Source organism: Varanus komodoensis, unplaced genomic scaffold, assembly GCF_004798865.1.
Source record: "Varanus komodoensis strain SLA01 unplaced genomic scaffold, ASM479886v1 scaffold24, whole genome shotgun sequence".
Lineage (NCBI taxonomy): Eukaryota > Metazoa > Chordata > Lepidosauria > Squamata > Varanidae > Varanus > Varanus komodoensis.
Genome location: NW_025335641.1, coordinates 17497567 through 17525462, shown reverse-complemented (window position 1 = coordinate 17525462; position 27896 = coordinate 17497567). Strand labels below are relative to the sequence as shown.

Genomic DNA, 27896 nt, shown 5'->3' with positions numbered 1-27896 from the left:
AAGCCTTAGTTTACTGTCCAGTTCGTATCTTGAATCTACATCGAATGCTGAAGAGTATAAACTTGAAAGTATGCTCCAGACCTTTAGATTAGTCCTTAAGATTTCGTGAAAGAACTGTTCCAGCACCTGATAATGAGAAGGTGGGATCTGCCTCTCCCTCTGCCCAAGAGATTCAGGAGGCCCTCCAGAACAGCATGGGAAAGTGCTACACGTGAGAAGAGGATGTCTGGCAAAAAATTATCTCCCCATTTCATATAGTGGGAATTCCTGCGGTCAAAAGGGCCTTCTTTTGAAGGACAGTCTTGGATCTAACCCACTGTGCTTCTGTTGAGATGTATATGCGTTTATTTTATTTCAAATATTTCTATACCAACTGTCATGTAAAGCATGTGGGCAATATATGACATTAAACTATACTGTAAATTTACAACTATAACTTAAACATAACCAATAGTCATCAGAAAGCAAATACAGGAACAAGTAGACAAAATGACAGCCATCACATAACATCAAGCACTGAAGCAAATACTAAAAGGGTTCAAACTGCACTTAAACTGCATCAGAACTGTAGTATGTTTTATTTCTGGCACATGATTTATTTTTATATATAAAAACGCACACACATGTTTTTAAATTATCTTACAGTAAATACTAAATATGACTATTCAAGCTAGAAGTGGTTGATTTACATTCCAGCAACTATGTATTATTTTATTTGTAGCTTCAACCCTGTCTTAAATAAAGACTTTACAAATATATATTCCACTTGCACTAACTTTCTGCTTGCTTGAGGGACCATTTTTGCTAACCGGTGACTTGCTAATACCCAGGATTGATCAACTGACTGGCTCAATGGAAGAGTATAGTTAGATGTTTCTCCTGGGTGAGCTGTTTGGGGTCCAGAATGATACTCTGTAACAGCATGCGGGATAAAAGGTGGCAACTGGAAATTTGGTTATTGACACAGGTTTAGCTCAACTTCGCAGCAAGGGAAGCCAGTGTTGCTTTAGGAACCTGATATAGGATCAGCACTTTTACTACCTGCTGTAGGATTAATTTTTCTTCCGCTATTATTTATCTACAAACACAATTATTCCATATGGATTTCTTCCACTATTATTTATCTACAAACACATACTACAAATAAACCATGACGCTCCAGTGCTCCCCAGGAAACCAATCCCTGCAATGCTCTCCCTGAAGTTTTCAGAGCTGAGGCAAGTAGAATGTACATAACACAAGCCCTTTTCCAAGCACATGGCATGTAGACCAAACCCATATGAAGGACTTCGAATCACACCAACCAGCCCAGCCTCCAAGATGCATGTGTCCATCTGAAGAGAGGTCTGTTGCTGGCCACGAAGTCGTGTCCGACCCATCGCGACCCCATGCACAACATTCCTCCAGGTCTTCCTGTCCTCCACCATCCCCTGGAGTCCACACAAGCTCACACCCACTGGCCCAGTGACTCCATCCAGCCACCTCATCCTCTGCCGTTCCCTTTTTCTTTTGCCATCTATTGTTCCCAGCATTAAGCTCTTCTCCAGGGAGTCATGCCTACAAATGGGGCACACAAGCTCAGAGACTGTTGGGAGCTGCCAGGCCTCCAATCAAATTGAGGGTTCTCCCATGACTTGTCCCCTCCCTTAACTGGAGGCTTATCTTGGACACTGGCTTATAGCAGAGGTTCTCAACCTTTCCTTCACCACAGACTCCCTTTAAATACCTTTGTGGCCATGGACCACCAAGACATTACTCATGATTTAAAGCAATAGACTGCATCAGATATTTATTTCAATTTTTTCATGATGGGCCTTCAGATTTGGAGAGAAGGGAAAGTAACTCAATCAGCTAATGCACACACTCCTATTATATCTTTATTGCAATGATTCCATATGGATTTCAAATAATAGGATCAACACTCTTTCCCCCCAGATGGCCCATTTTATGGTATTGTGACTTGCTAATTCCAAATTCGATGTCAATTTTTGCATTAACATTTGATGAAAAGTTTCACAATCCTTCTCACCTCCTCCCTTATTTGTCTGTGTTCAGTCACCCTATATTTTTGTTTATGGGTCCAGGCCACTCTCTCATAGCCAATTTACACCTCTGTTTGTTTTTAATTGAGGCAATAGGTTGAAAAAGCCAAGTTTTACAAAACAAGCATGGAAAATTAAGATTTTGTTCTAGTTCGCATTTCCTCTTGCATACATTTGTTCACTCACTCATTTGTTCATTCAGATTTAACTGCAAAAAGTCCATAACATTTCTTCAAGCCTTTCCAACCCCTTGTGATGACATCGCAACACCCCAGGGGTCCATGGACCACAGGTTGAAAACCACTGATGTATAGGTCAGCTCTGACAGGTTTTCTGCTTTAGAAGGAGAAGGTGGAACTAATTAATGCACTCCCAAATATATCTGTTCCCACTTATCCCATGCATGTTTCTTCTACACACCACACTGTCTGGAAAGGGCTACAATTTTAAGTCTTCCTATGCAACCTTTTATAGGCAAATGTAAAACGTAACACTGGATTTCCTTTAAGGGTACAGCCAAATAATAAACACTGCAAGTGGCAAGTGATTTCCCAGCTTGGAAAAGGAGTTTCCGTCAATACCAACATGACAAATGTTAAATAGGAAGGAAAACTACCCTCATCAGTAGCCTAAATAAAGATAGCTCTAAGCGTATCCTTGCTTCTCAAAGAGTTTAATCACAGTCGGAAACAGTTACTTGTGTTCCATTCAGAAATATAAGTACTAGCCTTCCCCCACTCCCCTGCCTTCTGAATAAACAACACTGTAGTTGAATTAATTCTGGCACAGCAGCACAAGGAAATTGTTTGGCCACTGTGCTACACACTACCAGGTTCTGTAAACCCTCTCTGGAGTTTTTCTCATCACTTACTTTTTTTGTTATGCTGTTTTATCCAAACATATTCACTGGAAGCTGACTAGGCAAGCTGACGGAAATCCTTCCCCAAATTTGCAATAAATTAAAGATCCCACATCTATTATTTTGTCATATTTTGGAACCAGAGTCAGCGCAGCATCTAAGAACAAATATTGGTTCCTGGCTTCCAGGTGCCTGGTTTTCCCATAACTATTTTTAGGCTCATAACCTCAACATTTCAGCCTATATATATATTTAAACATTAACTTTATTATAGTCTTCGGTGACCTCAGTCTGATCTAAGGAACTTGCACTAGGACAGCAATGCTTGCAAAGCTCATGCTCACATTCCAGAAACAGCAAAGCAAAGTCACAGCTTGCAATAAAACACTGACTCAGAGGTCGGTACACCCAGTCATAAGCAATTATTTGCCCATGCAACAAACCTTGAATTCTTTGGGGGAGGAGGAGTAAGAATGAGCTCTATATTATTAAGCACACTCTGTATTTGCTCAATAATTGCTAAATGATAGTGCTGGAACACTGAGAGAAAATAATGTATCCAAACCCTTTTATTTCCAGCAATCAGTTTCACAATTAGGTTTACTGATGTGCATAATAAAAACACCTGCCCAGTCACTACTTGCTGTTGCATCTTAAAATAACACGGCAGTGAATCAAAGAGGAAACACAGAGGAAACATAGCATTCCTCAGTGGGTGGGAGCACGGAAAAGCAGGGGAAGAATTATCTCAGCCTTTAGCAAAAGCGGATTGCACACATTCGAAAGCCATCAGGGAGAATATCCCCATAAGAAGATAATGAATTGCTGAACATTAATAGAAGTGAATGGTGGAAGCTAAATAATTACGTACACAAACATGCACATACAGAGCCCTCATTGCTCCAGGCTCCCTTTTCCTACCTCTGTGACGCAATAAGCCACCTCTGAAACGAGAAGCAGCTTCAGAAACTCCTCTGATGTGACATCCATTTCAGAAGTGACATGTTGGGAAAGGGATATTATGTAAAGTTCTCCTAGCATGCCTGTGACCTGCCCAATATGTTTGATTTTCACAAATACAGAATCGTAGCTTCACTGCAACTGCACTAATGATGGTTTAACTCAGTTTAACTCAAATGTGTGTTTATATCTTGGCGGTCTGTGTGTAGGAGGACAGAAGTGTGCTGATGCTAGTTCTGAATTTGTCCAGAAAGAAGCAAGTGAAGAAGAATTGTTACATCAGTCAGGGATAAACTAGATGTGATAGCAGAAGACCTGCTCTGTTTGAAAACAAAGCATGGGAAAGAAACCCACAATGTCATAGCAAAAGAGATGCTGAATCATTGCAGTGCTACTCATATCGTGGTCAGAGACGGTGCTGCTACACTGGAGTCCAGCTAGCTCAGATGATCTGAGGTGACTTGTCTCTTAAGTATGGGCAAGTTTTCCCTGAAAGGAATTGCTTATCAGGTTTACCTTGCTTCACTGGCCCCCTCCAGAACATGATTCAGGTCATGTCATCTGCTTTGGACTCTGGGAGCCTTGTCAACTTATGCTGGAACCAGACTGCCATTTGGCACTGGATCCTGTGGTCAGACTTGCCCAATGCTTGCCATACCTTGTGCTCTTACCTGAACGTGTCCCTGGCTCCAGTAACAGAAGTATGCAACACAGGGGGAGAAGGGTGGGGGTGACAGAATGCTTTGTTGTTTTTGAATGTTTACTACCATATTTTTGACAATGATTTGTATGCTAATACTGCAAGCCACCTTGGAAGGGCTTCTGCCCAGAAAGGAGGCCTCGGAATAAAAGACAGACAGACAGACGGGTAGATGGACAGACAGATGGACAGACAGATGCATGTGCCTGCTGATATCACATCTGGCCAGTAGTTATCAGAGTAGTGACATTCAAGACCACCATCCTATTGGATGTTTTAATAAAATAAATGATACTTACTTTTGAGTAAACAAAATTACAAGTCAAATGCATCATTCAATTCAGGAAGGGAGTAAATTGGACAGCAAAAGCAGAAATTGGTTACTTTCATCTTAATCTGCTTAAAACATTCATGCAGAACAGAGTTTTATTCTTTGACTACTCCATGTTGAGAATGGACTATATGCTGTATGTCGCAAACTGGGGGAGTGTTTTATTTAGGTGCGTAAATGTGAATGTTTATTTTGGCTGATATTTCCAAGCAGAACACACAGAAATTCCTTTTTAGATTTGATTACACATCCAGTTTGAATCAGTAACATGTGAGCATCCTATTTTCTTAGAATGTTCCCACAGGACAGCACTCAGGAGCGTTAGGTGAAGTGAATGTGGGAAGCTGAGGAGAAGCAGGCAAAGGAGGCATTCCTGAGTTCCTGAAACTTCCCGATGAACCAGTAGGAAGATAGTGGAAGGTGGAAGGTTGACTAATGCTGTAGAGCCAAACATATGCTGGAACTGGGAGGAGGAACAGTTTCATGCTGGGAAAATGTCAGCTCAACAGGGTGAGGAGGGGAGTTGGTAGAGATGAGATCATCACCCTACCACTTTTCCTAGAAGGGCAGGGAATGAAGTGTGTTGAATGTCGCATCAGAAGCGGCCCTTACATTTCCAAGGATCAATAGAATGAACATCCTAAACCTGTAACTATTTAGCATTCAGATTCAGAGAGTTTTAGTGTAGTTGTTTATCACACATCTGTCTTCTTTACCCCTGACCCTCACTAGCATAAAAGTAGTTTACAGAAACTGTTACAACTAGATAACACCGAATTCATCTTCCTTAAAATCCTTTCAGACACACTGCTTTTTTCCTGAGCCAAAATACTATATCTCACACTCCCTTCCACCTTAGAGATCCCAAGTCTTTCAAAATTGGGCCAGCCTTCCCTTTAAGACTCTCTTCTGTAAGGTTGGAAATACGGGAGGGTCACAAAAAGCAACATTTCCTTGACCTATTCCTGCTATCTCCCTCATGATAGACATACCAAATATCTTACCAACTGCGGTAAAAAGTGCTGCAGAAATTCTTTGTGGACAGGAGATAAGGAAAGAAGGCATTCTCCTTCATTCTTCACCCCCAGTAGCGACCACGCTCTCTAAACACTGCATTTTAAGGATCAGTTAGCCACTAAAAACTTTCCAAACTTTCTAGTTCTGTGTAAGACCCATTATACGTATAGTAACTGGAGTCCAAATATACCTGAAAAATGCAACCTTTGAGCTAAAGATATCCTCTAAAAATTCAGTGTGATAAAATTAATTCCCCCACCAAAATATAGTTTAGATTATATAGCAACATGATTTCACACTAATGGAATATTATAATATAACAGATCAGTTATCATATACTATGTGTACTGTGACAAAGCAAGTCAAAAAGAAGGTTCACTCTATACAAAGAATTTCTGTAAAGCAAATAATTCCCTGCTGAATTTCCAGTTCTTAAAGTGTGAAATGGACCTTCCTACAAAACATGGTAGTTAAGTAGAAAGGTAGGGGAACAGGCACAGAATACTGCCAGAAAAAGGGAAAAAAGACTAAAATTTTCGGGTGAAGCAGGGAGACAAAACAAAGGCAAATTCCTTTTTAAAGCTGTTCAGAAAACATTTCTGGTTTTTTGTGCACACATTTGGGCCACAATTGTCTCAAGAGAGATATTTAAAACCGCACCAAACCACATGCAAAGAGGTTTGTGAAAGCAGAACTGCAAGAGCTTTCTGCTTTCATGCAGAGCAAGAGGAACAGATCTTCATCTCAGCCCAGAGAATCCACTGGTCCTGAATGTTGAGGCCAAGACCCCAAGCACCATGCCAGCTGTGCAATGTGCCCAAGAGAGCTCTGGATTCAGTGCCATGTCAAGTCAGAGTTGAAGCCACACCACAAAGATAGCTTGTGATACGGAATGGAAGTTGGGCATTAAAAAGGTTTTAAAATGCCAATGGATGACCTTGCAAGCATGCAGAATTGCACTTTGAACTGCAGTGGGTTATGTTTTCACATTTTGAAAAATCCCACTCTATCACAAAGCTTACTGGGTAACCAAACTATAGCCCATGGGTTATTGGAGGGATGTTTAACTCTCCAACAAGCCATGATGCCTAGATTTCGACAAGTGTCGAACTATGCCCAGACAGATACACACTGACACAAGCCATGTTTTATTTAAGCTGTCATGATCATTCTAATATAAATTTATAAGGTTGTAGGGCTAAAATGACAGGAAAGAGAATGTCAGTTCCTTTGACAAAGGTTGGGATAAATATATAATTTAAAAAGCCATTTAGAATCAGACCACTAGCTATTATAATAAATATACCTACAGAAGTTCAAACAGGCTTTTAATTTAAGTGGAAACCCTGGAAATGCATAGCCAAGAAATTTAGAAATAGTGTGCTATAATGGATAAAGAATAATTTAGACAGGGAAAACCTATAAAGGGAAAACCTATAAACAAGATATAACCAATGCTAAGGTACAGTTGTACTCACTATTCCTGACTAGACATTATTATTTTTAATAAACTAAATTTGTGCAGAGGTTAAAACGCACAATCCATATGACAGCAATTCTTTAAGATAAGATTTATTTATAAAAGGCAGAATACCCCCCTCAATATAGGGACTAACCATTCAAATTGACAAAGGTTCTTTATAAAAACAACTGGGCTCCATACTTCATTAATTCATTCAGATGCATCTGAGAATTCGTGAAATGCTGTCACAAACAAAACAACATCCTACTGTTTCACCAAACATTATTCTATTGAAAGTATCCTCAGTAATGAGCATATATCTGTCTAGAACCACTAGCACCTTTAAAAGTACTTCATAATTCTTTCTACGGACTCTAACCGGTACAAAATTAAAACAACAAACAAGGGTATGGAGTGCATAGTGTGTGGGATTGGGACAGTATAAACTGGAGAGGATTTTAAAATGTAATAAAAATAAATCATAGGAAATGTCAAAGTGGAGACGTACTCACTACACATATGGCTAGTAATTATTAGCCATCTGATCTTCAAACTAGAAGGAAGGCTGTGCCACGAAGGGGCAGATCATCATCAGTACTGTGGCTTTACAACACACACAGAGAAAAGCCAGTGCAAGCAACCGGCAGAAAAGAAAAGAGCGGTTCCTCAGAGTTGTGACCACAGACATCTCCATCAGAGCTCAGAAGGACCACTTCCCCAGCCGAGTTCTGCTGGGTTGTTTTATATGAGACGGCTGAGTATACTGCAAAATGCAATGCCTGCTTTTAGCTGCCCGTCAGTTCTTCAGAATGTCTGCAGGCCAGAGGCATTAATGAGAAATAAGGACTGTGGGCAGCTGCAGATTGGAGCTTCTCTGTGCTGCGTGTTAAAAAAGGAAGTAAAAACAGATAGTAAGAGGAGCAGAAAGTGCAGCGGGACAATCCTGAAGGATGTGGAAGGATGGAGCAGGCGGCAAAATGGAGGATGCCGCAGGGCGAAGGGAAGAGAAGGAAGCGACTAAGTGTGTGGCGAATGAGGTACATTTCTGAACATGAGTATGGATGTGGGAGGGAGAGAGAGATTGGTGGGACTGATCCTGCAAAAGGAATGGTGTGCAGGCAGATAGCTGTCCAGGGGCCTCCCATGAAACGGCTGTTGTCTTGTGTCTTGCCAGATGAAATATGACCTTTGGGGCTCAGGTCCAACCTCTGGTCAAGGAACGTAGTACAGGGCAACTTACTTGTGCTCGTGCTTTTGAAGTGGTGACCCCAAGAGTCTCTCAGTGCATCCGGAGACCTACCAGATGAGAGGACTCCTGTTCTACCAGTATGACTGTTGCACTGGGGAGGTACGGAACTGTTATTGGCAGATACAGTGGAATGCTAGCACGCATCTAGGGAGGAAGACAGCCGCAGCAAACAACAGGGGATCAGGCTTTTAGCCAATACACTACAGACTGACATGACTCAAGCACATCTTTTCTGTTCAGTATGCAAACAGCTGGTGCTATTGTCTAGAGTCAGAAGTAAAATTCTATAACTGCAACTTCTGTAGCTGAAATGTGGTTTAAGTGAGCTTCTAACATACAATTACTGTTATGACAACACTGTAGCAGAGTTTGCCTATTTAAGGAAAACTTGGTTGAGATGATCACATACAGCTTCCTGTTTGTTCAATGAAAGCAGAAAGGTGCACACCTAAATTTAAACACACAAAGAAACATGAAAAACAATTTTCCTGACTATTCTTCCCCATTAGGTCTATGTTTAGAATCCAATCCATAAACAAAATTCCTAATGTAACATTAAGTTTCCTATGCTAAAAAGGCCAAAATTATTAAAAGTTTGTCTAAGGAGCTGATTAAGAAACAAACGCAGTCTATTACCATTGTACTCAAATCATTTGGCCATATAAAAGCACAAAACATGGTCTACAGTATTGAATATTTTTGCAACAATTTTGCATTTTCAAAGTTACAGGTGTACATAATGGAAGGCCATTAAGGAATATACTAATCACTCAATCCAGGCTGGTCCAGAAATCATTTAACATGCAAAACACTTTACATATAGACCTGCCACACCCTCAGCTCTCTGTACCTGAATAATCCATTTTAGATAAGAATCCGACCATTAGGAGGGAAAACAGACCATTAGGAGGGAAAACAGAAGGTAACTAATTAACGTAGTTTCTCTTCTTGCTAATAAAATACTATCAAAAATCCACAGTTCCCAGCATGGATTATTTGACGCATGGATTACTTGTTGCTCATTTGAAGAAGCCCAACAGCACAAGCCTCAATGTGATTTATGCCCCTAAATCCTTGGAATATATGCATTTACATGCACCAAATGGACAGCCCATTTTACCCTCAACTTAGAAACAACATCCCAATACAGGCTAAAAGCTTCTGAGGGCCATCAAACAAGCCACTCTCAGAGGATGTGCCTAATCTGCGCAAGACGGGACTTGCAAGCAAAGACTCCTCTCACGTTGCCTCCATGTTGCAAATACTGGCCTTGCAGAAGTGGATTCTTTGCCATTAGGCGGAGCCTACCAAAATTCCAGCCTTGCTATTCATCTGAGGCGTCATAAAGATGTAATATACACTTTAACTGACAGGAACAATCAGCATTTGATAACAATTTCTGAAACATCTACCGATTCAAATAATCTTTGGAGAAAACATTCAAACCTCTAAATTGCACTTATATGTGATATGTTATAACACATGAATGGTGTTGTAGAAAACTTCAAGGGTACCCCACTGAGGAAACTACAGAAGGATGTGTAGACAAGGTAGAAATTCCTGAGATACAGCTAAGTCCAGTGCCACTTAATGAACTGACTCAGCGATAACACAAGAAGAATATTCCAATGCTGGACCGAGTATTTGCTCTCTTTTGCGAGATCCTTTGTCCCCTGCAAAGGTATAATATTCAGCAACTTTTCTAAAATTTGAGGAGGGGGGCTTGCTTTTTGGAGGAGGCTGAAGGTTTTGTTTTTTCTTTAAACACGAACAAAAAAGCAGTACTGCCAACTGAAATGTTATTGCTCTCAGCTGGCCATGCTCATTCATGGAACAAATGGCCTTGGAAGCAAAGCTTCATCGATGCAGCATAATTCTTGGTAGCATTCTTGGGAAGAAAAGATGGCTGCTCCTTGAATCAACTAAAAAGCTGCTCTTGGTGCTGAAAGAAAGAAAGATAAAACCTTGGCCACTTCACAACATTAAGGCCATTCTATCCTAAAAATGTAGTTTTCCTCTAACCTCCCAAATTAATCCAGTCTTCAAAGGATATTTTGATTGCATCCCCTAAACTCATGCAAATTGTTAAACCAAATATGTTAAGCCAGCATTGTTATATTTTAAAGGAGTGAGCAATGTTTATAATATGCTAAACATGTGTCAGTTCTGCAGACACATGTTTGCTACAGCACCACGAAAGAGCAGGGTCTCTTTTTAAGCTCTGGAATCCTCTTTCCAAATTATAGGGTTTATTACTTCTTTATAGCATCATGCTCAAGTGAAACCTTAAAAGGGAACCAACAAAGGAAGAAAGTTAGCTTAGCAACACAAAAGTTTCAGCCACTAGCTCAAAGGAACTGGTTTTTTAAAAAAATTATGAGAAACGACAATAGTCAACCACAGCAGAATGCAGGGAGCACTTGCTGCAATTACGGGTTTTAAATTAGCAATAAATCTTCAGGTTGGTTAAGTACTCTGAATTATGTTTGCTCCCTCAACAAATACAATACACACAATTTCACAATAATACATACATAACATAATTACACTTGTATGGCTTAACCAACTATTTAAAAGTATTAAATATTAGTGTCCTGACAAGAAAGTGAATGGCTTGAAACATGTGCAGTACAATCCTGTGCTTAACAGAATTTCGCTCATTGGCAGAGCAATCTTACACTCCCTTAAACAGTGTCCAGCTTCAGAGCTACAAATGCATGCTCTGACCGCCCCCAAAGCCAGCTCAAAAATCAGCTGCCTGCCTGTTTTGCAGGGCAGGGAAGGATAGAGCATACCCTTTTTCCTCTGCGTTCCTCTGCCTCTGCATAGCACGACCATAACTTTTGGAGTGCAGGGCATCCCAACAGGAACTGCACCCTGAATCACTCTCTTTTGTCCTTGAAAGAAATAAAATCTTGCTGGGAATTCAGCTCTGTTTGAGCCTGATGCTATTTCTGCTGTGTATGTCTTCCAGTAAGTGGCAGGCAACGGTATCAGATTTTTTTTCCTGATTCCAGAAATGTTTTGCACATGGGGAGGAGTCCTCTCGTTTGCTCAGACTGGACAAATTTCTTCTCCATTTACTTCCTAGCTGCCCAAACTTGCACAAATTTAAAAACTAGACAGTAATTGGAGGGGAGACATGCACAACAGAAGTCTCTACTCCAAGGATCCCCCCACAAAAAATTCCCTAACTCCCCATTCTGGACTTACTAGAGATTCGGAGAGGCACTGAAAGGGAGGGCAACAATGATAAGTGACCGTTTAACGCTTATTAATGAGATGATTACATTGCCAAGTGGGAGTTATTGGCACTTAGTCTGTTCCATCATCATCATCATCATCGCTCCTGAATTGTGGAAATTTTGTTGTTTTTGTGATGTTTTAATTTATTGTTGTAAGCCGCCCCAAGGCTTCGGCGAATGGGGCGGCATAAAAATGTTTTAATAAATAAATAAATAAATAAATAAATAAATAAATGGGAACTTGCTTTGCCTTATATTGCTTCTTCCTAGTCCCGCATAACTCTGTGAATTAGCCTATATGTCGTCTTGTCTCATCAGTTTCTTTGTTTGTTGGCTATTCCACCTTGGTGCTTCTGCTCACATCTAAAGCGTTCAAGGAAACTGATATGGCATGACTCCATCTAAAGAGCTGAAGCCGCACTCTCAAGCACTTCAAAAGACCAAACATTTCTGAAAAAATGATGACCCCATTTAATCAATTTCAAAGGGGAAGGGGGAAGGGGAAGGGGTGGAGGGGGAGGAAATGAGGAGGGGAGGGGTGGGGAGAAGGATTGCAGAGGAGGAAAAAGAAAAAGAAAAAAAGAGGGGAGGGGATGGTCCACTTTGCACAAATGCAGGGAGGAAGCCAGAACAGAATTCACATACTCTGTTCACTCACTATGGATTCAGTCAATAGACCAAACTCTACCAGTGCAAATCGGAAAAACCTGTTGAGTTTTTCAGCCTACAAATAGTTTGGCCATACAGCCTACTTAGAACCATTGTTCAACCATCAAACTCACTTGTACTGTCTTTGGAAGTCACTGTCTCGAAACCAAATCGAACTCACACATACATGGCCCTAAGCTCCTTGAATAAAAGGTGTGATAGAAACCAATTAAATAAACCATTGGATTCATGTACGTAATTGTAATACACTCTCTAAAGAAATGTTTCTGCATCATTGCCAACATGAACTGTAAGCCAATTCTTTTTTCAGCAGTATTAGTTCTACCAATTATTACCACTGAAATAAATCAATAGAATATATCAATGACCCACACACTACCTCTCCCAAATAAAATTTAGATTGAATATGTTAATAATGAAATCTTGCTTCTTTCTGGAATGCTCTGCTATTAAGGTGGACAATGTGAGCTGGGATTCAGAAAAGGAAAGGGCACAGTAATTTTATAACCCAAAAAGAAACGTCACTACAAATGGTATTCCAGACCATGGCTTTACTTCCTCATCTATCATAATTAAGCATGCTATCAAATAAAGTACATTTAGTCTAACCTTCATCCTGCTCAAGTCGTCCAGGCATGGTGTTCAATATTAAAATCCCTCTGGCTAAATAGAAATGAGTATTGTACTATATTTTAATTTAGACAACATTATGCATTGTAACAAAATCTTTTAGAATTTCTCCTTCATTCATTCTTAGTTAAGAACAAAGCCCTCCTGTTATTGTCACTGTTCAACGGAAGAAATAGAAGTGAGAGAATATTCTATGTCCAAAACCATTCCAGTACCCAAATACGTCCACCCATTCTGGCTCCAATAAACATTAGGTCCCATTTAATATTGTTTCTTGGGGAGCCATCTTTCTTCCTCCATCAAGCAATAAAATTGAAAGATGCAGTCAATGGGCAACTGGCATGCTCAATACCATCATTTCTAAGGTGCCACATGCTGTTCACCCTTACGAAAAGGTAACCCATGGCTAGTGGTTGCAATGGCTTCTTCAGTTAAGCAAGGGGCACTTTAGGGTTAAACATACCTTACATTACCCAAGGTCTGTTTTAGGGTTATGCAAGAAAACCAAGGCCTGAAAGGGGCTCATTGTTCTTGCTCACAGCACAACCCTTCAGTTGCCAACTTGACCAGTATTCATGCAAAAGAGAGAAAAAAACTGATGAAAAGGTAGCTCTAATCAGAGAATACAGTCAGATTAAATGGCAACAGGGCAGTATCATACCATTTAAAATGAGTAAATATTTATAAAATGGATTGTTAAGGAATGAGGCAAGATTCTGTTTTCAACAAAAATCCAGGAATTATGTAGGCTGTGTTAAGGACTTTTTGCCTGCTAACCCAGTCCTTCCTGCTGCTTGGTCATTCTTTGTTTCTAATATTTCTACAGCAAAATTTATGACTGTGATGTCATAAACTCAACCTTAACTTCACAGTAAGATCAAGCACAGTGAACAGATGGGATGCAAAGAAAGAAAGCCCATTTAAAACACGAATCCCTTTCATACAGAAGAAAAGGTTGCAGTGAATGGGCCTCATCTTTAAGTATGACATATTCAAAAGATCATCCTAGCCTGAAAATATATTTAAGGCTAGACTTGCAATACCAGGTAACTATCAGATTCATTACATTTGATGTTAAATTACTGCCTCAACTATGTTGAAGATCAAAAAATGATTCTCAATTAGCGGCGTAAAATGCTAGAATAAGTTAAAATGGCCATGGAGGCAGGATTTGGAAAGAAAGTATTAGGAGTTTTTATACAGAAGATCAATCATATATCCATTCCATTTAGAAAGAGGACCCCATCACCACCAAATACACACACGCATACACACACACACACACAGTTATGAGTATATAACAATAAAGTCCCTTTAAGCATTACCCCAGCTGTACGGGGGCTACATCTCTGTGAGCTGCTTCTCACATGTCTGTGATAACATTTAATAAATAACCCGATCATGTGAATGTGGGCCAAACCACACAAACTGCAACGCACAGAATAACAGCTTTCTAGAGCCTAAAGTATTGCTTAAATGACTTCATTACAAACTGCCACAGCAGGAGAAGTTATCTGCTGCCAGGGGAAGGAAATGGAAGGCAAAGGGGGGGGGGGGGGGGAAGTTTCCTGCTCAAGAAAGCTTAAAATAATAGGTAAGCTGTGCCATGTTTCACTTATGATCCTCCAAATGCTGCTGAATTCATATTCCATCTTTGCTCGTCATTGGTCGAACTGGCTAGGGACAATAAATAGGATTGTCGAAAAATGTCTGTGGAGGGCCACAGGTTCCCCATTCCTGGCTGAATAAAGGTCTGGAATGAATTTTCAACCCCCATCTCATTAGCTGGTGAGCCAGGTAGAGGCAGCACCCAGGTGGGTTAGCATGAGGTCCCTTCCACTTTGGCAATTCAGTGGCCTTAACCCTGGAAGTGCCCTATTTAGCAAGATACCCCTGCACTGAATTTTGAAATGCGTGCTGGATTTTGAAAAGCAATTTTGAAAGGTTGACTCATCTCTAACATTATACCTAAATGGTCAGCTGTTTTCATGAAACTGTGCCACAAACAAATGACGAACTATGGTTGGACTCTGCCCCAATTCTGATCAAAATTACACAGAGAACAGAAGGGATGATAAGAAATAAAGGGTGGAACCTTACAGCTGAAAGAGAATTATTAGGGGAGTTTTCAAAATCTGTTTACTTGTTATTGGCACCAGATGCTCACATTTAAGAGTACATCGAGATATTGCTAGGATGTGGCCTGGAAGGCTGTTCTGAAAAGCTAAATCATTTGGTGATTATTCCCAAAGTGCAGAGTGTGACTGCGTATCTTGCACCATGTGAAAGAACAACCTCAACACAAAGGACAAAATGAAGATTCAAAGGTAGAGGAACACATACAAAAGGGTCCTAAAAGCATCATTCACTCTGACCCAAATAGGGGGGAAAGCACATGAGGGAAGGAAGACCTTAACAAAATACTTAAAGGAGCAATCACAAAGGAAGATGCTGAATCAGCTATGCAATTCAAAGCAAAATAGGTAAAAATAATGTTATTAATTTAACAAATTTAATTTAAAACATTTCTACCCCATCTTTCACTAAACGTCTCAAGGTGGCTTATTGTGGAAGCTTGTTCCCCCCAAATTTACCTTTTCCTATCTACAGTTTAGCCATGCTGCCAGACTGGACTGAAAGGCCACAATCTGATAACAGACAGACAGATTTTTCACCCATGCTAAAAACCTGCCAAGTTAATTTCCTTCCTAACCACCATCTCAGAGTTTACCTTATGGACTTCATGGGAAAGTCCATTCTAGCTGACACCGTAAAAACAGTTCTTGTTCCTGGCAGATACTAATTTAAACTCTGATTTCAACGCTTCTAGCAGGACTCTTTTAAAGATTTTGTAACAGTGTATTCCCTTTTTGGGTGTCCTCCAGATATTTTGGAGTATAATTATCACTTTCTCTTCCACTTTCAGATTCCTGCATTTCAACTAAACAATAAAACAGGGTGAAATTATATACTACAGAAGGAGGAAACTATGATTAATTTAAACTGTGTTTCATTCAAGCAAGCCAGGCTCAGATTGTGATTGCTGGCTGAGGTTGCTCAATATTCATAGCTGAAATTAACCAGAATATTCCAAATTCAGAGTTAAAGGGGAAACTCTGGTTAGTTTAAAAGTAGTTACAGATGATTACATGATTGCACCAAAAGAGGAGTGAGAAGCCCTAAGATCAGGCAAGCTTGTTGACCTAATGCTATTAAATGACAATTTAACATTATATTTGATTCATCTCAGTGTGTTAGGAGAGTCATATATGCACAGATCTTTCCTCAGGCATGCAAGGTCTAGACCATTCAGGACTCTAAAGGGTGAATACGAGCCTAGAAATTAAGTTGCAAACAGTGGTATAAAACAAGGCTGCCAAATGTTAAATAAACTACCTGTATCCAAAGCAGAGCCTAATCCTTTTAGGTGGCTGTAGTGGTGGAGGCTACAGCACAAAACATTTATTTATTTAAAATATAGGGCTAAAGGGAATTGGGAGAGCAGTCAGTCAACATGTCCCTCCACAAAATAGCAACTCTGGAATAATATGGTGTAAGCTTGGGATGGCCTCTTCCTGAGCTTCTCTGCAATTCCTCCCATAGCCTCTGTTAGCTGGAAAAGGGTACAACACCATCTGCACTGTCCATGAATCTAAACTGCATCATAGGGTCGATTTCTAATAGATATAAAATTTCATTTCTACAGGCTGCCTTTTTCATTAAGATATTTATTGTGAATTGTAGTAATTTTCAATATTTATGCTGCTGAAATTAGCACAAAGGCGATGTCAGGATCATATGCCTGGCCATTAAGTTTGAGTAGCCCCCTCAGAAATTATTTTAGCCCCCTAGTAATATGGAATGCTCCCCTGGGAAGCCATATGACCCACAATGAGAACCACTGGAAGCAACTAGGGCCAGTTAGTAATTACTCTGCTGCATTTTGGCCATATTGAAATTTCCAAACTGTTTTTAGGACAGCCTGATTGATTTCCATAAAGCCATGCAAGAAACACAAAAAGCAAAAAATGTAGGAAACTTAGTGATAAAGATGATTATTCAAGAAAGAAAATTTATAAGGAAAATGGACTGCACAAAACCCAACTATCGTTTCGGTGCATTGCAATATTCAGGAAGAGCTCCAAGGTTCAGGGTACAGGTTCTTTGTACCCTGGACACAAGGAACCTCATGATCAGAAATTCATTCATGTTAACCATAAATAAGAATGAACTAGGAAATCAAGCTTATGAGGAAATGAAGAGAGGGGCACAGAGAATACTTATAAAAAAGATACAAAGATGACAGGAAGCACCCTGGTTAAAAAATAATCAAAATAATACAAAGCCAGAAAAAATGCAATCCAAAATTAGTCATGAAACAGTAGGGGGATGCAGGAGAACAAGGAGTGACGCAACAGATAACAGAAACACGCTAGATCCAGAGAGCTTGAACAATGAAACAGCTCAATTACACGCAGAGTGATAGTTAGCCTGAAGAGCCTGGCTTAACTAAAAGACACCCTCAGTACAGCCATACTCGCTGAGATTCAGCAAGGAAATAAGTCAGCTCTATAAATAATAAACCATAATAGCTTCCTGCATGGCAGTATTTTCACCAAAGTAGTCATTAGCAACCAAGCAATAGGGGACACCTCCCAGAGAAGTTTCTGCTGCTGCCAAACTTCTGAGCAAAAGCACAAATATATTCTTGCCATTTGAGCAGATTTTTTTATCATTGGTTGCTCAAGAAATTTTCAAAGCTGGCAGTTATGTGAACAGAGGATAAACCCGTTACATATTTATGTAAAAGCTGTGTAAAAGTAAGCGTCCTATTTCTGAATCTTTCACACATTCTGCAGCCCAGGCAGTCACCAATCATCAAAAGTGATATAAACGCATTCTTGCTTTTCAAGAATATGCATTGTCACTCATTGTTAATGTTATCTGTTATCTAGACTAGAGATGTCATGCTCAGAAAAAATAAATAAAAAAACATCGGGGTAAAAAGTTTTTTCTAAAGTTTTCTGGAAATAAAAGTTTTTGTTTCTCTAGTGGTTTTCAAGTATGCACACCTCCAACCTAGACATGCTGTATTAAAAAAAGAGAAAATCCTATAATTTAAAAGGCCTTCATATTTGTTGTCTAACACTTCTTTTTTATAACTAATTTGGTCCCGACAGGTATTCCCCACATTCCAAGTTCCATCTGTATTAGTGTCATTAATTAGGGAGTAAGGTAATATGAGGTACCACAGCCCTAATGAAAAAGCCAGAAAACAGTGGGTTTGTGGGTGTGTTATAGCATGAATTATTATTTACTTGACACCCATGTTAAAGTTTCTTTTATAATAGCCAAGTATTATTAAATCAAAACTGTAGTTATAAAATTGATAGTAATATTTATTGACTTTTGTGCAATTTCCTGCATATACTGTAGCACTAAATGGAATTTTTGCATAGGGTCCCTTGGTATCTTTTTCTTTCTTTTTCATGTTACATTTTCTTTTTCTTTTTCTTTTATTTATAAACATTTAAAAGAGCCAGACAATGTATCAGATGTCAGAACCCTAGTGGAGAAACTATAAAGTGCAGATTTACTAGTTCACGATGCAAGTAGGAGACAGCTCCCTAGTAATATGTCCAATCTGAATGCTTCTCTCCAACAGAAATCCCTTCCAAATAGGAAAATAGCAAATATTTCTCTGCAACCTTCTTCACAGCCTGCTAACATTCCATAAACAGATTGCTACTGATATGAATGAGCAAAAACACGATTTCCTACCTGAATCCTGAAAAAACTCACTCATTTTTATCTTTTTTATCACAAAATCCCTATGCTTCCCATCTCCTCCTCTTTCTCATCTTAGAATTATCAAGAAAATTATGGTTGCATTCTCTAGGACTACATTCTACAGAGTCAATTATACCTCTGATGTCAAAGAAACTTGCCTGAGATTAACTTATAGCTTTGCACTTGCATTTGATTTCTCTCTGGAAAAGAGGAATACGGCTATTTTACAGGAATCAAGTCTTCTCCTCATAATAAACAACTTCCACTAATCAGAAGAGCAGCACAATGGCAATATATTCAACCAGGCGCATAGCTGCTTGTGTGTGCATTACTAAAGAAAAGGACTCCTGCTTAATCATTATATTTATAGGTACTCTTAAATCCATTCCAAATGGGAAAAAATTGAAAAGGTTAGGAAGGCTAAAGCATGAAAGTACAATTTCAGTCTCCAATTAAATATTACTTTTGCCATGGTTAACAATAATAATAGTAAATAAAACACATGTAACATAGTAATTAATTTTTATATTACTAAAAACACTGCAGAACTGTAAAGTAAAAAACTAAAGATATGAGCAAAATTAGTAATCTGACATATCTTTCACATATATAATTTATATGGATGAATACAAGTGGCTGAAGAATATTACCTTCATTTTCAGAAGTTTGACATTTTACCTGTAGCACAACATCAAAGGTACTCTCTGGATTTTCTCTGGAAGTAAAAACAACACAATTGATTAGTCCTACAGGCATCACAAAACCGGAAACCAACTAATTACAGAGATATTATCTCTGCTGTACAAGGAGCACTATACGTTTCAAGGTTCAACTGCTAAGAATGTTAACCTTCGTAACTGTTTTTCATCTCATGTCATAAAGTGATTCTTGTTCTTCAACCCATGATGAACTACACACAAAATTGCATCAGGATTCCAGCTCAACAAACATTTTTTTGTTAAAGATTCCTGGACACACAGTGGTCAATTGCTTGGACAGGTAATACACAACCCAGTTCCATATGGGTAGCATATCACAACTGGATGATTGGGAAAAGTAGGAGAGATCATGCTGAAGTGGAACAAATGGTCATAGGAATCCACATAGAGATTGACAAATGCAGTGATTCAAATATCATGCAGTAACATTTGCCTACAGATCCTGAGGAAAATGACTAATTGCCCTGCTGTTATTCCAACTAAGTAAATGATAAATGACTTATTTTGGGAAACATGTACAAAAATATATAAGTATGTAATCAGTTAGTGTGCATTTCTTTGTAGTCCTGTACATCAGCCAGCCCTTCATTCATTTCACCATACCGTATGTTGAAATAAAAATCCAACTATGTAGGTAGATTGATTGATTGATTGATTGATTGATTTGGGATATTTCTAACACGTCCAATCACTGTCCGTCTCTGGATGGCTTACAAACAAAATTCAATAAATACAACAATATAAAAAATCATAAATACCCCAAACTGAAGTAAAACATAATTAAAATCTTTTAAGCAGATTAAAAGCAGGTGAAAAGCAGCTGTTTTTGAAAACTAATTTATAAAGTTCAATGACTAAATGTCATTATCTATTTAAAATACTCTATATTTGGCATTCAGGATTAGACTGCTTCAGGGTCATTCCACACTGTGATTACAGCTTTGAAAAAGAACATGGTGTGAGTCTTGGCCCATGCAGCTTCCGTCCAGTTTGTGTAGCAGTACCAGCACTTCCTGTTTATGCCCTGTAAATGTTATGAGACCAGCCCGGTGGCATGAAACGACGACCTGTGTGTTCCCAACTTAGCAGGAGTCATCAGCACTCCTCTGCGATCTTCCGTGTCCTGTCAGAGTCAGCAAGCATGCCGCCTGCCACCCATTCCCCATTTCCACTTAACATCCTGTCCCTGGACCATCTGGTGCCACATGCAGACCAAAACTCTGTGCTGTTAAGCAACAAACAACCCAGAACTGACCCTACCATTTGCCTCAACTAGCCAGATTTAAATCTGAAGTTCTGCTAATGATGCATTTCTACAGCTGACGTTGCAAGAGTACTTTTATTTTTCCAGTCAGAACATGAGGTAGAATCTAACTAGATTAACACAGGGAGATGCATCACTGCATTTCATATACAGGGAGTCAGAATTTAAGGCGCAGTGTGCATATCAAAAAGTTTACTGCCAGCAAACATCTAAGACAATCATTTGTGGAATGCTGACCACCTAAAACAAGGAGAAAATAAACTCTCTTTCAACCTGGGTCAATTACAGGATTTTGGGGTAATTGTTTCAGATGTTACTGGCTAGAAAGTCCTAATCAAAAATGGCTTATTCCATGCAGAAGTATTCAGCATGACCTGCAAAAGTGAACCTCATACAAATTAAGTAGCAATTGTTGTAATAATAGAAACAGCATGTAGATGAGGAAAGAGATATGAGGGACCCCTGAAGTTACTAGAGGAGGGAAATTTGTGGAGAGGATGTGAAGAGGGATTAGGGAGAGAAGCACTTCACCCAAAAATCAGCCTTTGCAGATTTGCTATGAAAGTAACAGAAACAGAATGAAACTACTAGAACATCTGACTGCATAAGCCAGGGGAAGAAAGTTCCAGTCCCAAGAATCGATGCAGAATAAAGAGATCAGAATTATCTTAGGACTCGCTGCTGAGCTGGAGCCATTTGTCTCAGTTTGTTGTTACCGCTCCTGCTACCATTGTTGTTGTTGTTGTTCTTATAACAGCAACAGCAAGTGTGACTAAGAGCAAACAGATGCTTATATCGGCAAGATAAGGAAGATTATCGAGGGATAGTAACAACTTCAACTGACCATTTTTCCTGCCCAGTTGGAAGTATACATGGTTTTATCAGTATGTATGCACCCTGCCCTATGTGGGGACAGTAAGGGGAAGGGTAGTTGCAAATGTAAATACATTTGAAAGGACTATAGTGCAGTTAAGATGGACTGTGATAGGAGTCCAAGTCAGGAGTCCTTCTGCTTGATCATGTGAATAAGCAGTAACTGCATAAACTGAAGGTCCAAAACAAGGGGCCCCAAGAGAAGCTGAATCCAGGAAATCTCTACTGGTTCCAAGAACTTAAACCACAAAGGTTCACAAAAAACCAAGAGGAATGTAAAAAGAGCTAGCTGTAGATGTGCGTGTTTTAAATGCAAGTTAAATCAAATAAAATGGGAATGACTTTGAGCCATGCATTGTTTTGTTGTTATCCCTACAGTACGCACCTCATGCCCTACACTCTCAACCCAGATGCACCAAGATGATGGAAGATCACACCTTAAGGCTTTACCTCCCTGAAAATGCAGTCCCCCCACAACATGTGTGCGCATTTGCTTTCACTTGAGGAAAACACTGGACACTATCATACGTCCAGACATAATACCAGGCAAGATTTCAATCCTGTGCCTGTTTCCTCAGCACCCCAATGTGTTCAGATCTTCCTATTCCCAGGGGAACCTGCACAGAATTACAGCCTGAATAGAGCTCCTTACGCAGATCCTCTCCCGCACTAATTGCAATACAACTTGGGCAGTTCTCAAGCTACTTTTAACCCTAACCGACTAAAGAGAAACTCCTATGGTAGCAGTTCCTTCAGCTTTAACCACAACCTCTTATCTCAGAAACTAGATAATCATCTCATAGACCTCTAGCTCTGAATTAATCATAATCATTTTCTGGGCTTCCTGCTATGACTAGCTAGCTACAAGTTTGCATCCATAAAATTGCCTTTCTTCTTCGCTTGTCACCTCCCACCCTGTTCTAAAGTGTCAGGTCAGAACTATAAATGTCAGGGAGATTTTTTTCAACTGGTTCATCATAGATAGTTGGCTGTCTTTTTGCACAAGTAGGAGTCAAACGTATTATCACTTAAAAACTACTCAGAATATAAGATTCCAATTGACTTCCAGGGTCAGGGCCTTCAATGTAAAATACCAGAGAAAAACAACAATTATTCCTTATTCACTTTACAAAAAAGCTAAATCCTTGGAAAGTGTACATTAGTTGCAACCCAATCTTGAAATTAGTACACTAAGCAAATGCACATCCGTGAACTTGAAAGTGCCCACTATTAGCAGGAGCTGAAGGGAAGATCCAGGAGGTTACTCAAAGCTGCAACTCTCCTAATGTGAAACCGTTCCGAGCACCTGTTCGAGTGACTTGTCAGGCTTAGACGTGTGGGTGATATGACACGCCTGCACCCAGGTCTCTGCACGTTCCTAGAGAAACACTTCCACGAGAATGACCTTCCAAGATATTAAAACACTGCTGAGTTCCTCCTAAACCTGCAACTGAGGTTTGCAAAGGAAGGGCCTTTGCACTCACTTCCTGGATGCCCTATGTTCATGATTTAGCTAAGAATGCACACTAGGCATGTGGACCGAGGCCCTCCCATGGAATTGCCAAGTGCCCAGAAAAGCATTGCCTTTGAACAGCAGCTTGGTTTGAAGAAATCCACGCCAGAGGCTTTCCACTGCAAGGCATGGGAAAGTCCTGCCGCTTGCTAGACAGACCTTGCCGCTGCCCGAGGCACAAGGCCCAGTGGAAAGCGCCAGATCGCTCTGTCTCTCACGCACGCACGCACGCACAGCCCAGGTGGGGAAGCAAGACCAGCGTCCGGCCCCATCAGATCCGTGCCAAGCGCACGACCGGACCGCGGGCATCGGGGCGAATATGGAGCGCAGGAGAGGGGCACCGCGTGGGATGCTACGGGGACGCCGGGTTCCCTTCGGTCGTCCCGAGGGGAATGCCCGGGGGCACCTGGGGCAGAAAAGGGGGGCGGAGGCGGGGCTGGGAAGCCTGGCGCAAGCCGGCCGGAGCGCACGGCGCAGCGCGCCTTCGCTGCGCAGCGGCCCGCCCGAGGTCAAGCGGCACCGGCGCCTGCCGAGCCGGCGAGCAGGATCGCGGCCCCCGGGCACGCGCGGGGCCGGCGCCGCGCTCGCCCCTGCGCTGACAGCAGCCCCTCCCGGCCAAGCCGCGGCCGCCGCCTGCCGTAAAGGGGCCGGGGAGGTCTGAGGCCTAGCGGCGCGCCTCCCCTGGCGCCCCCCGAGACCCGCCGGGAAAAGCCGGCTCCGCGGCGCGCCCGCCCCCCACACTCACTTGATCCTGCAGTCCATGGTCGCATCGCGGGCCGCGGAGGGGGCAGCCCGGGCGGCGGCGCTGGCGGCGGCGGCGGCACCCCCGGAGGGCGCGTGGGAGCCGGCTCGGCAGGGCGAGCGGGCCAGGAGGGGCGCGCCGGGGCGCTCCGCCGCAGCTCCGTGGCGCGGAGGGGACGCGCGGTCGGCCGGCGGGCGGGCGGGCGCTCGCTACGCGCGCCTCCGCCGAGGGTGGCCCATGGCTGGCTGCTCGCCTCCTTGGCCCGTCGTCACGGCGGCCGCGAGAGCAGCAGCAGCAGCACCGCCTCCCCGCCTGCCTGCCTGCCTGCCCGCCCGCCGCCGCCGCTGCCGCAGCTCCTCCGTCGCGCTCAGTTCCTGTCGCGGCTTCCTCGGGACCTTGTAGGAAGCAGGAAGCGCTGCCGGGGCTTGGCGGACGGACGGGCTGGCGCTGGGCCGCTCCGGGAACAGAGCTGGCCGCGCGCAGCCGATGGGGATGGAGGGGAAGGGGGCGCCCTGGGCAGCCTGAGCCGGCGCCTGCTTCGCCCGGGCCCCTCGCAGGCAAGCCAGCGGGTGGCCAGTCGGCCTGGGAAAGGGCCCGGCGCTGCGTCTTGGGCACAGCTTGGACTGCAGCCCTCCCGGGGCAGACCTCTCGCCAGCGGCCCGAACGCACGTGGGCACCGCCGAGGGCCGCGCATCAAAGGGCACAACCTGGCAGGGGCGATTGGCTCCCGAGCGCAGGCTCTGGGTTCAAATCCTGCTCGCTGGGCGCCCAGCAGCTTGCCCACCCCAGCTGCAGAATAGGCTGAATGCCGGCTGCACAGAGGACCGGTTAGGAGACACGTGTGTGCAGCTCCTCTAAAGTGTCTAATGTTTTGCTCTCTGTGAGGATTGGGACAATGTGTAATTAGAATAAATAAGGGCCTGGACCAGCGTAGCATTAACCAGGTGAGGTATTTGGTGGTTGTTGTTGCTTGTATCTGACAGCAGCTGCATGAATGGCAGCACTTTTCCATAAGTCCTCAAAGCCCTTCACATACCTTATCCCCATAAGCTTTATAGTAAACCTGGGAGAGACTGTGCCATCCTCGTGAGGTTGAGTAATAAAGATCTCCTTAAGCCAACCTAATGCCTTCATGGCTGAGTTAAGATTTGTAGCAGGAGTTTCAAAGCTCATTAATTTAACCACTATATTCCATTAACGTGCAACAGTGTGGGCGTCTAAACCAAGGGGTTCTCACACATCCTCTGCCACCTGCATGTCTGTGGTTGCATGATCAGAATCATTAAATATATCTTGGCTTCCCTTGAATGAGCAATACTCTCTTGTACACACAATCCCAGAACACACGGAAGGCCACTAAACACAAATCGGTTACTATTTCAGCCACGTTGACAGCCTTCTGCCGATACATTTTCAGCATACACTTACAGGTGAAGTTGGGGTTCTGCCCCATCTTAGGGATTTGATGTAAAGAACCGGTGGAAACAGTAAACAACACTGCACAAATGCATGATGTGTATATGTGGCTTATTCAGTTAGAATGAATTTGTGGAGTATGGACATGAGACTTGTATGGGATAAAGGTAATGTTTAGTCCTGGTAAGCATAAAGCTCAGCTACTATGCTTTCAGATCTCTAGGGGGAAATCGAGGGAGAATGCCTGTAATCCGCCAGACTCAAAGGATTAAAGACATTCTACTCGGACTGGAATCACAGCGCACGCTCCTCCTGCACCCTGCAAGTCAGCCGGTCGATCCATTTTGTCCTTCTAGCAGTGGCATGTCTGACAGGGAGGAAGGAGGCTGGCATGTCAGCGGAAGGCTTTGGCAGTCTCCCCACCCCCCCAATTGCCTGGAATACCCCCTTTACCCTTTTCTCAGGTTTGCTCTTATGACTCTGGAGAGACAGCTAGTGTGGTTCTTCCTACACCAGCTACAAGATGGTGAAGGGAATTCAAGGCCAGATTTCTAGATCTGAGGAGGAGCTCCCAGGATCCAAAGAATCCTGTTGCCCCTTGGGACTGTCTAGGGGCCGTGGAATCATGCTGGGGTAGTTATAGCCTTGCAATTGAGTAGGCAGTAGACACTGGCCTTTTGGATCCTGCATCTTTTACATAGATTTTTGTTGTTGTTTAGGAACCAGCCATGCCTATTTCCTTTATGCACTTCACCCTTCACTATAAATAGTGCTTCCCTATTTTTAGCAGCATTTTTCCCCAAAAAATAAGTTTACAAAGATAAAATAAGGTAGAGCATTGTGGGATGTTTTTGCTCAGTTTTTTTTTCATTAATACATTTATGTTTATTGTGTTGACCCAAGTATGTGTTGAATGAGCAATACCCTCTTATACACACAATAATATATACTTGGACCATTTATGTTTAAATGACCTCCATCCCATCTCCTCATCAAGTGGAGTAAAGACAAGACAAGTGAGAAACAAAGCTTCATTCAGAAAGCTGAAAATGAACATTACAAAAATCTTTCAGACAAATGTTTCTCTTCCAACCTGTAGCACAAATTGTTTGTTTTCAATCTATGGCTACAGTGTGTAAAATCAGGAATTCAAAAACAAGCTTGTGTTGCAGCATTGGGATGGTTACAATCTTCTAAAAGAAAGATTGTAACCTTTTAGGCCTGTTGTGTCGAAAGGTAGCATAGTCTAAAGGTGTCGTTGTTGCCTTGAATACCTTACGCTTTCTGTTTCTTGGGTTACAAATTCCTTCTCAAAAGAAGAAACAGACTAGCACAGTCATGTGCCCTACTTTATAACAGGCCATACTTTACTTTGAGGACTATCAGAGGGCAATTCTCTGGCCGAAGGTGTCCGCCCTTTAAGGTCTATGCTGCCCAGCCCAAGTCTGGTGGAAAGATAAAGACCCATATCAATCCAGGAGGCAAGGGCCTTGGGATTGCTGTCAGCAAGTAAGCAGGTATGCATGTCAGCTGATCACAATCTTTGCTACCAAGCCTCTTCTGGAAAGGTGAGGGAGGTAAGAGCCAACATCCAGTGGGAAGGAAATAAAAAGACCCGCAGCACAAGAGACCTTAAGCATGTAACTAGTCTGAAGCGAACCACTTATTCAAACTGGTGCAGTCTCCAAGGTACCTTGCATCCTCTTTTTTGGGCATGCACTTCCTCTTTATTTGATGATGTGAAAGTACGTCCCTGCGACCAGCTCCTTCGGGCATAGGGGTGGTGTATGTGGTCCGCTTCTGACGTCGCACCGAACTGCATAGGACAGGAAGGACATACCGGTCATGCTCCCAGCTACTTCCCACCCAGCATTTGATAACATCCGCACTGTGGGTAGCAGGAGTTTGTGGGACCTGGAGTGCATTAGCTGCAGCAGGAATGCGGCAGGTAATTGATGGTTCCTCCAGATCCTGAGGGCCACACCCTGTTCAACCCAAGCTAGAGATGCTCCGCAGAGTCAGGTTGCCTGGCTACATACTACCATTGCATGCTCTGTGTGCTGTTCTGGTAGCAGCCAGCCAGCCTGGAGTTGTTTTTGTCCCCACGACTATGGGGAGGGATCTCAAATGGTCTAATGATAGCCACTCGGGACCAATCCAAATGTTTAGGCATTTATTCATCAGTGAGGCTTGTTATTCCTCGCTCTGTAAAATAGCTGAACAAACAGGATCTTCAAAGCTGCTTCTGTACGAGTTAATTGCTAATAAAGTTTAAGCTCTTCTACTGCATTAATATATATATATTAAGATGTCTCCTGCCCTATGTGCCCTCCTGCCCCTTGCGATTTGAAGCAGAAATCCTGCTGCAGGAGCCCTCCTTGAAAGAGATCAGGAGAGTGGCTTCCCGGAGAAGGG

General features: G+C 42.1%; 1 protein-coding gene across 3 annotated transcripts in view; it reads right to left on the bottom strand.

Moving 5' to 3' along the window:
• DENND1B (DENN domain containing 1B) overlaps positions 1-24207 on the bottom strand; it is a 210270-nt gene extending 186063 nt beyond the window's left edge. For all 3 annotated transcript variants that reach the window (XM_044432291.1, XM_044432292.1, XM_044432293.1), the window contains exons 1-2: positions 24069-24207; positions 19605-19669 (exon numbers count right to left, since the gene is read on the bottom strand). In XM_044432291.1, the coding sequence (XP_044288226.1) occupies positions 19605-19669; positions 24069-24085 (82 nt within the window). In that variant the 5' untranslated portion in view covers positions 24086-24207. The remainder of the gene's footprint in view (positions 1-19604; positions 19670-24068) is intronic.
• Positions 24208-27896: the final 3689 nt, after the last annotated feature.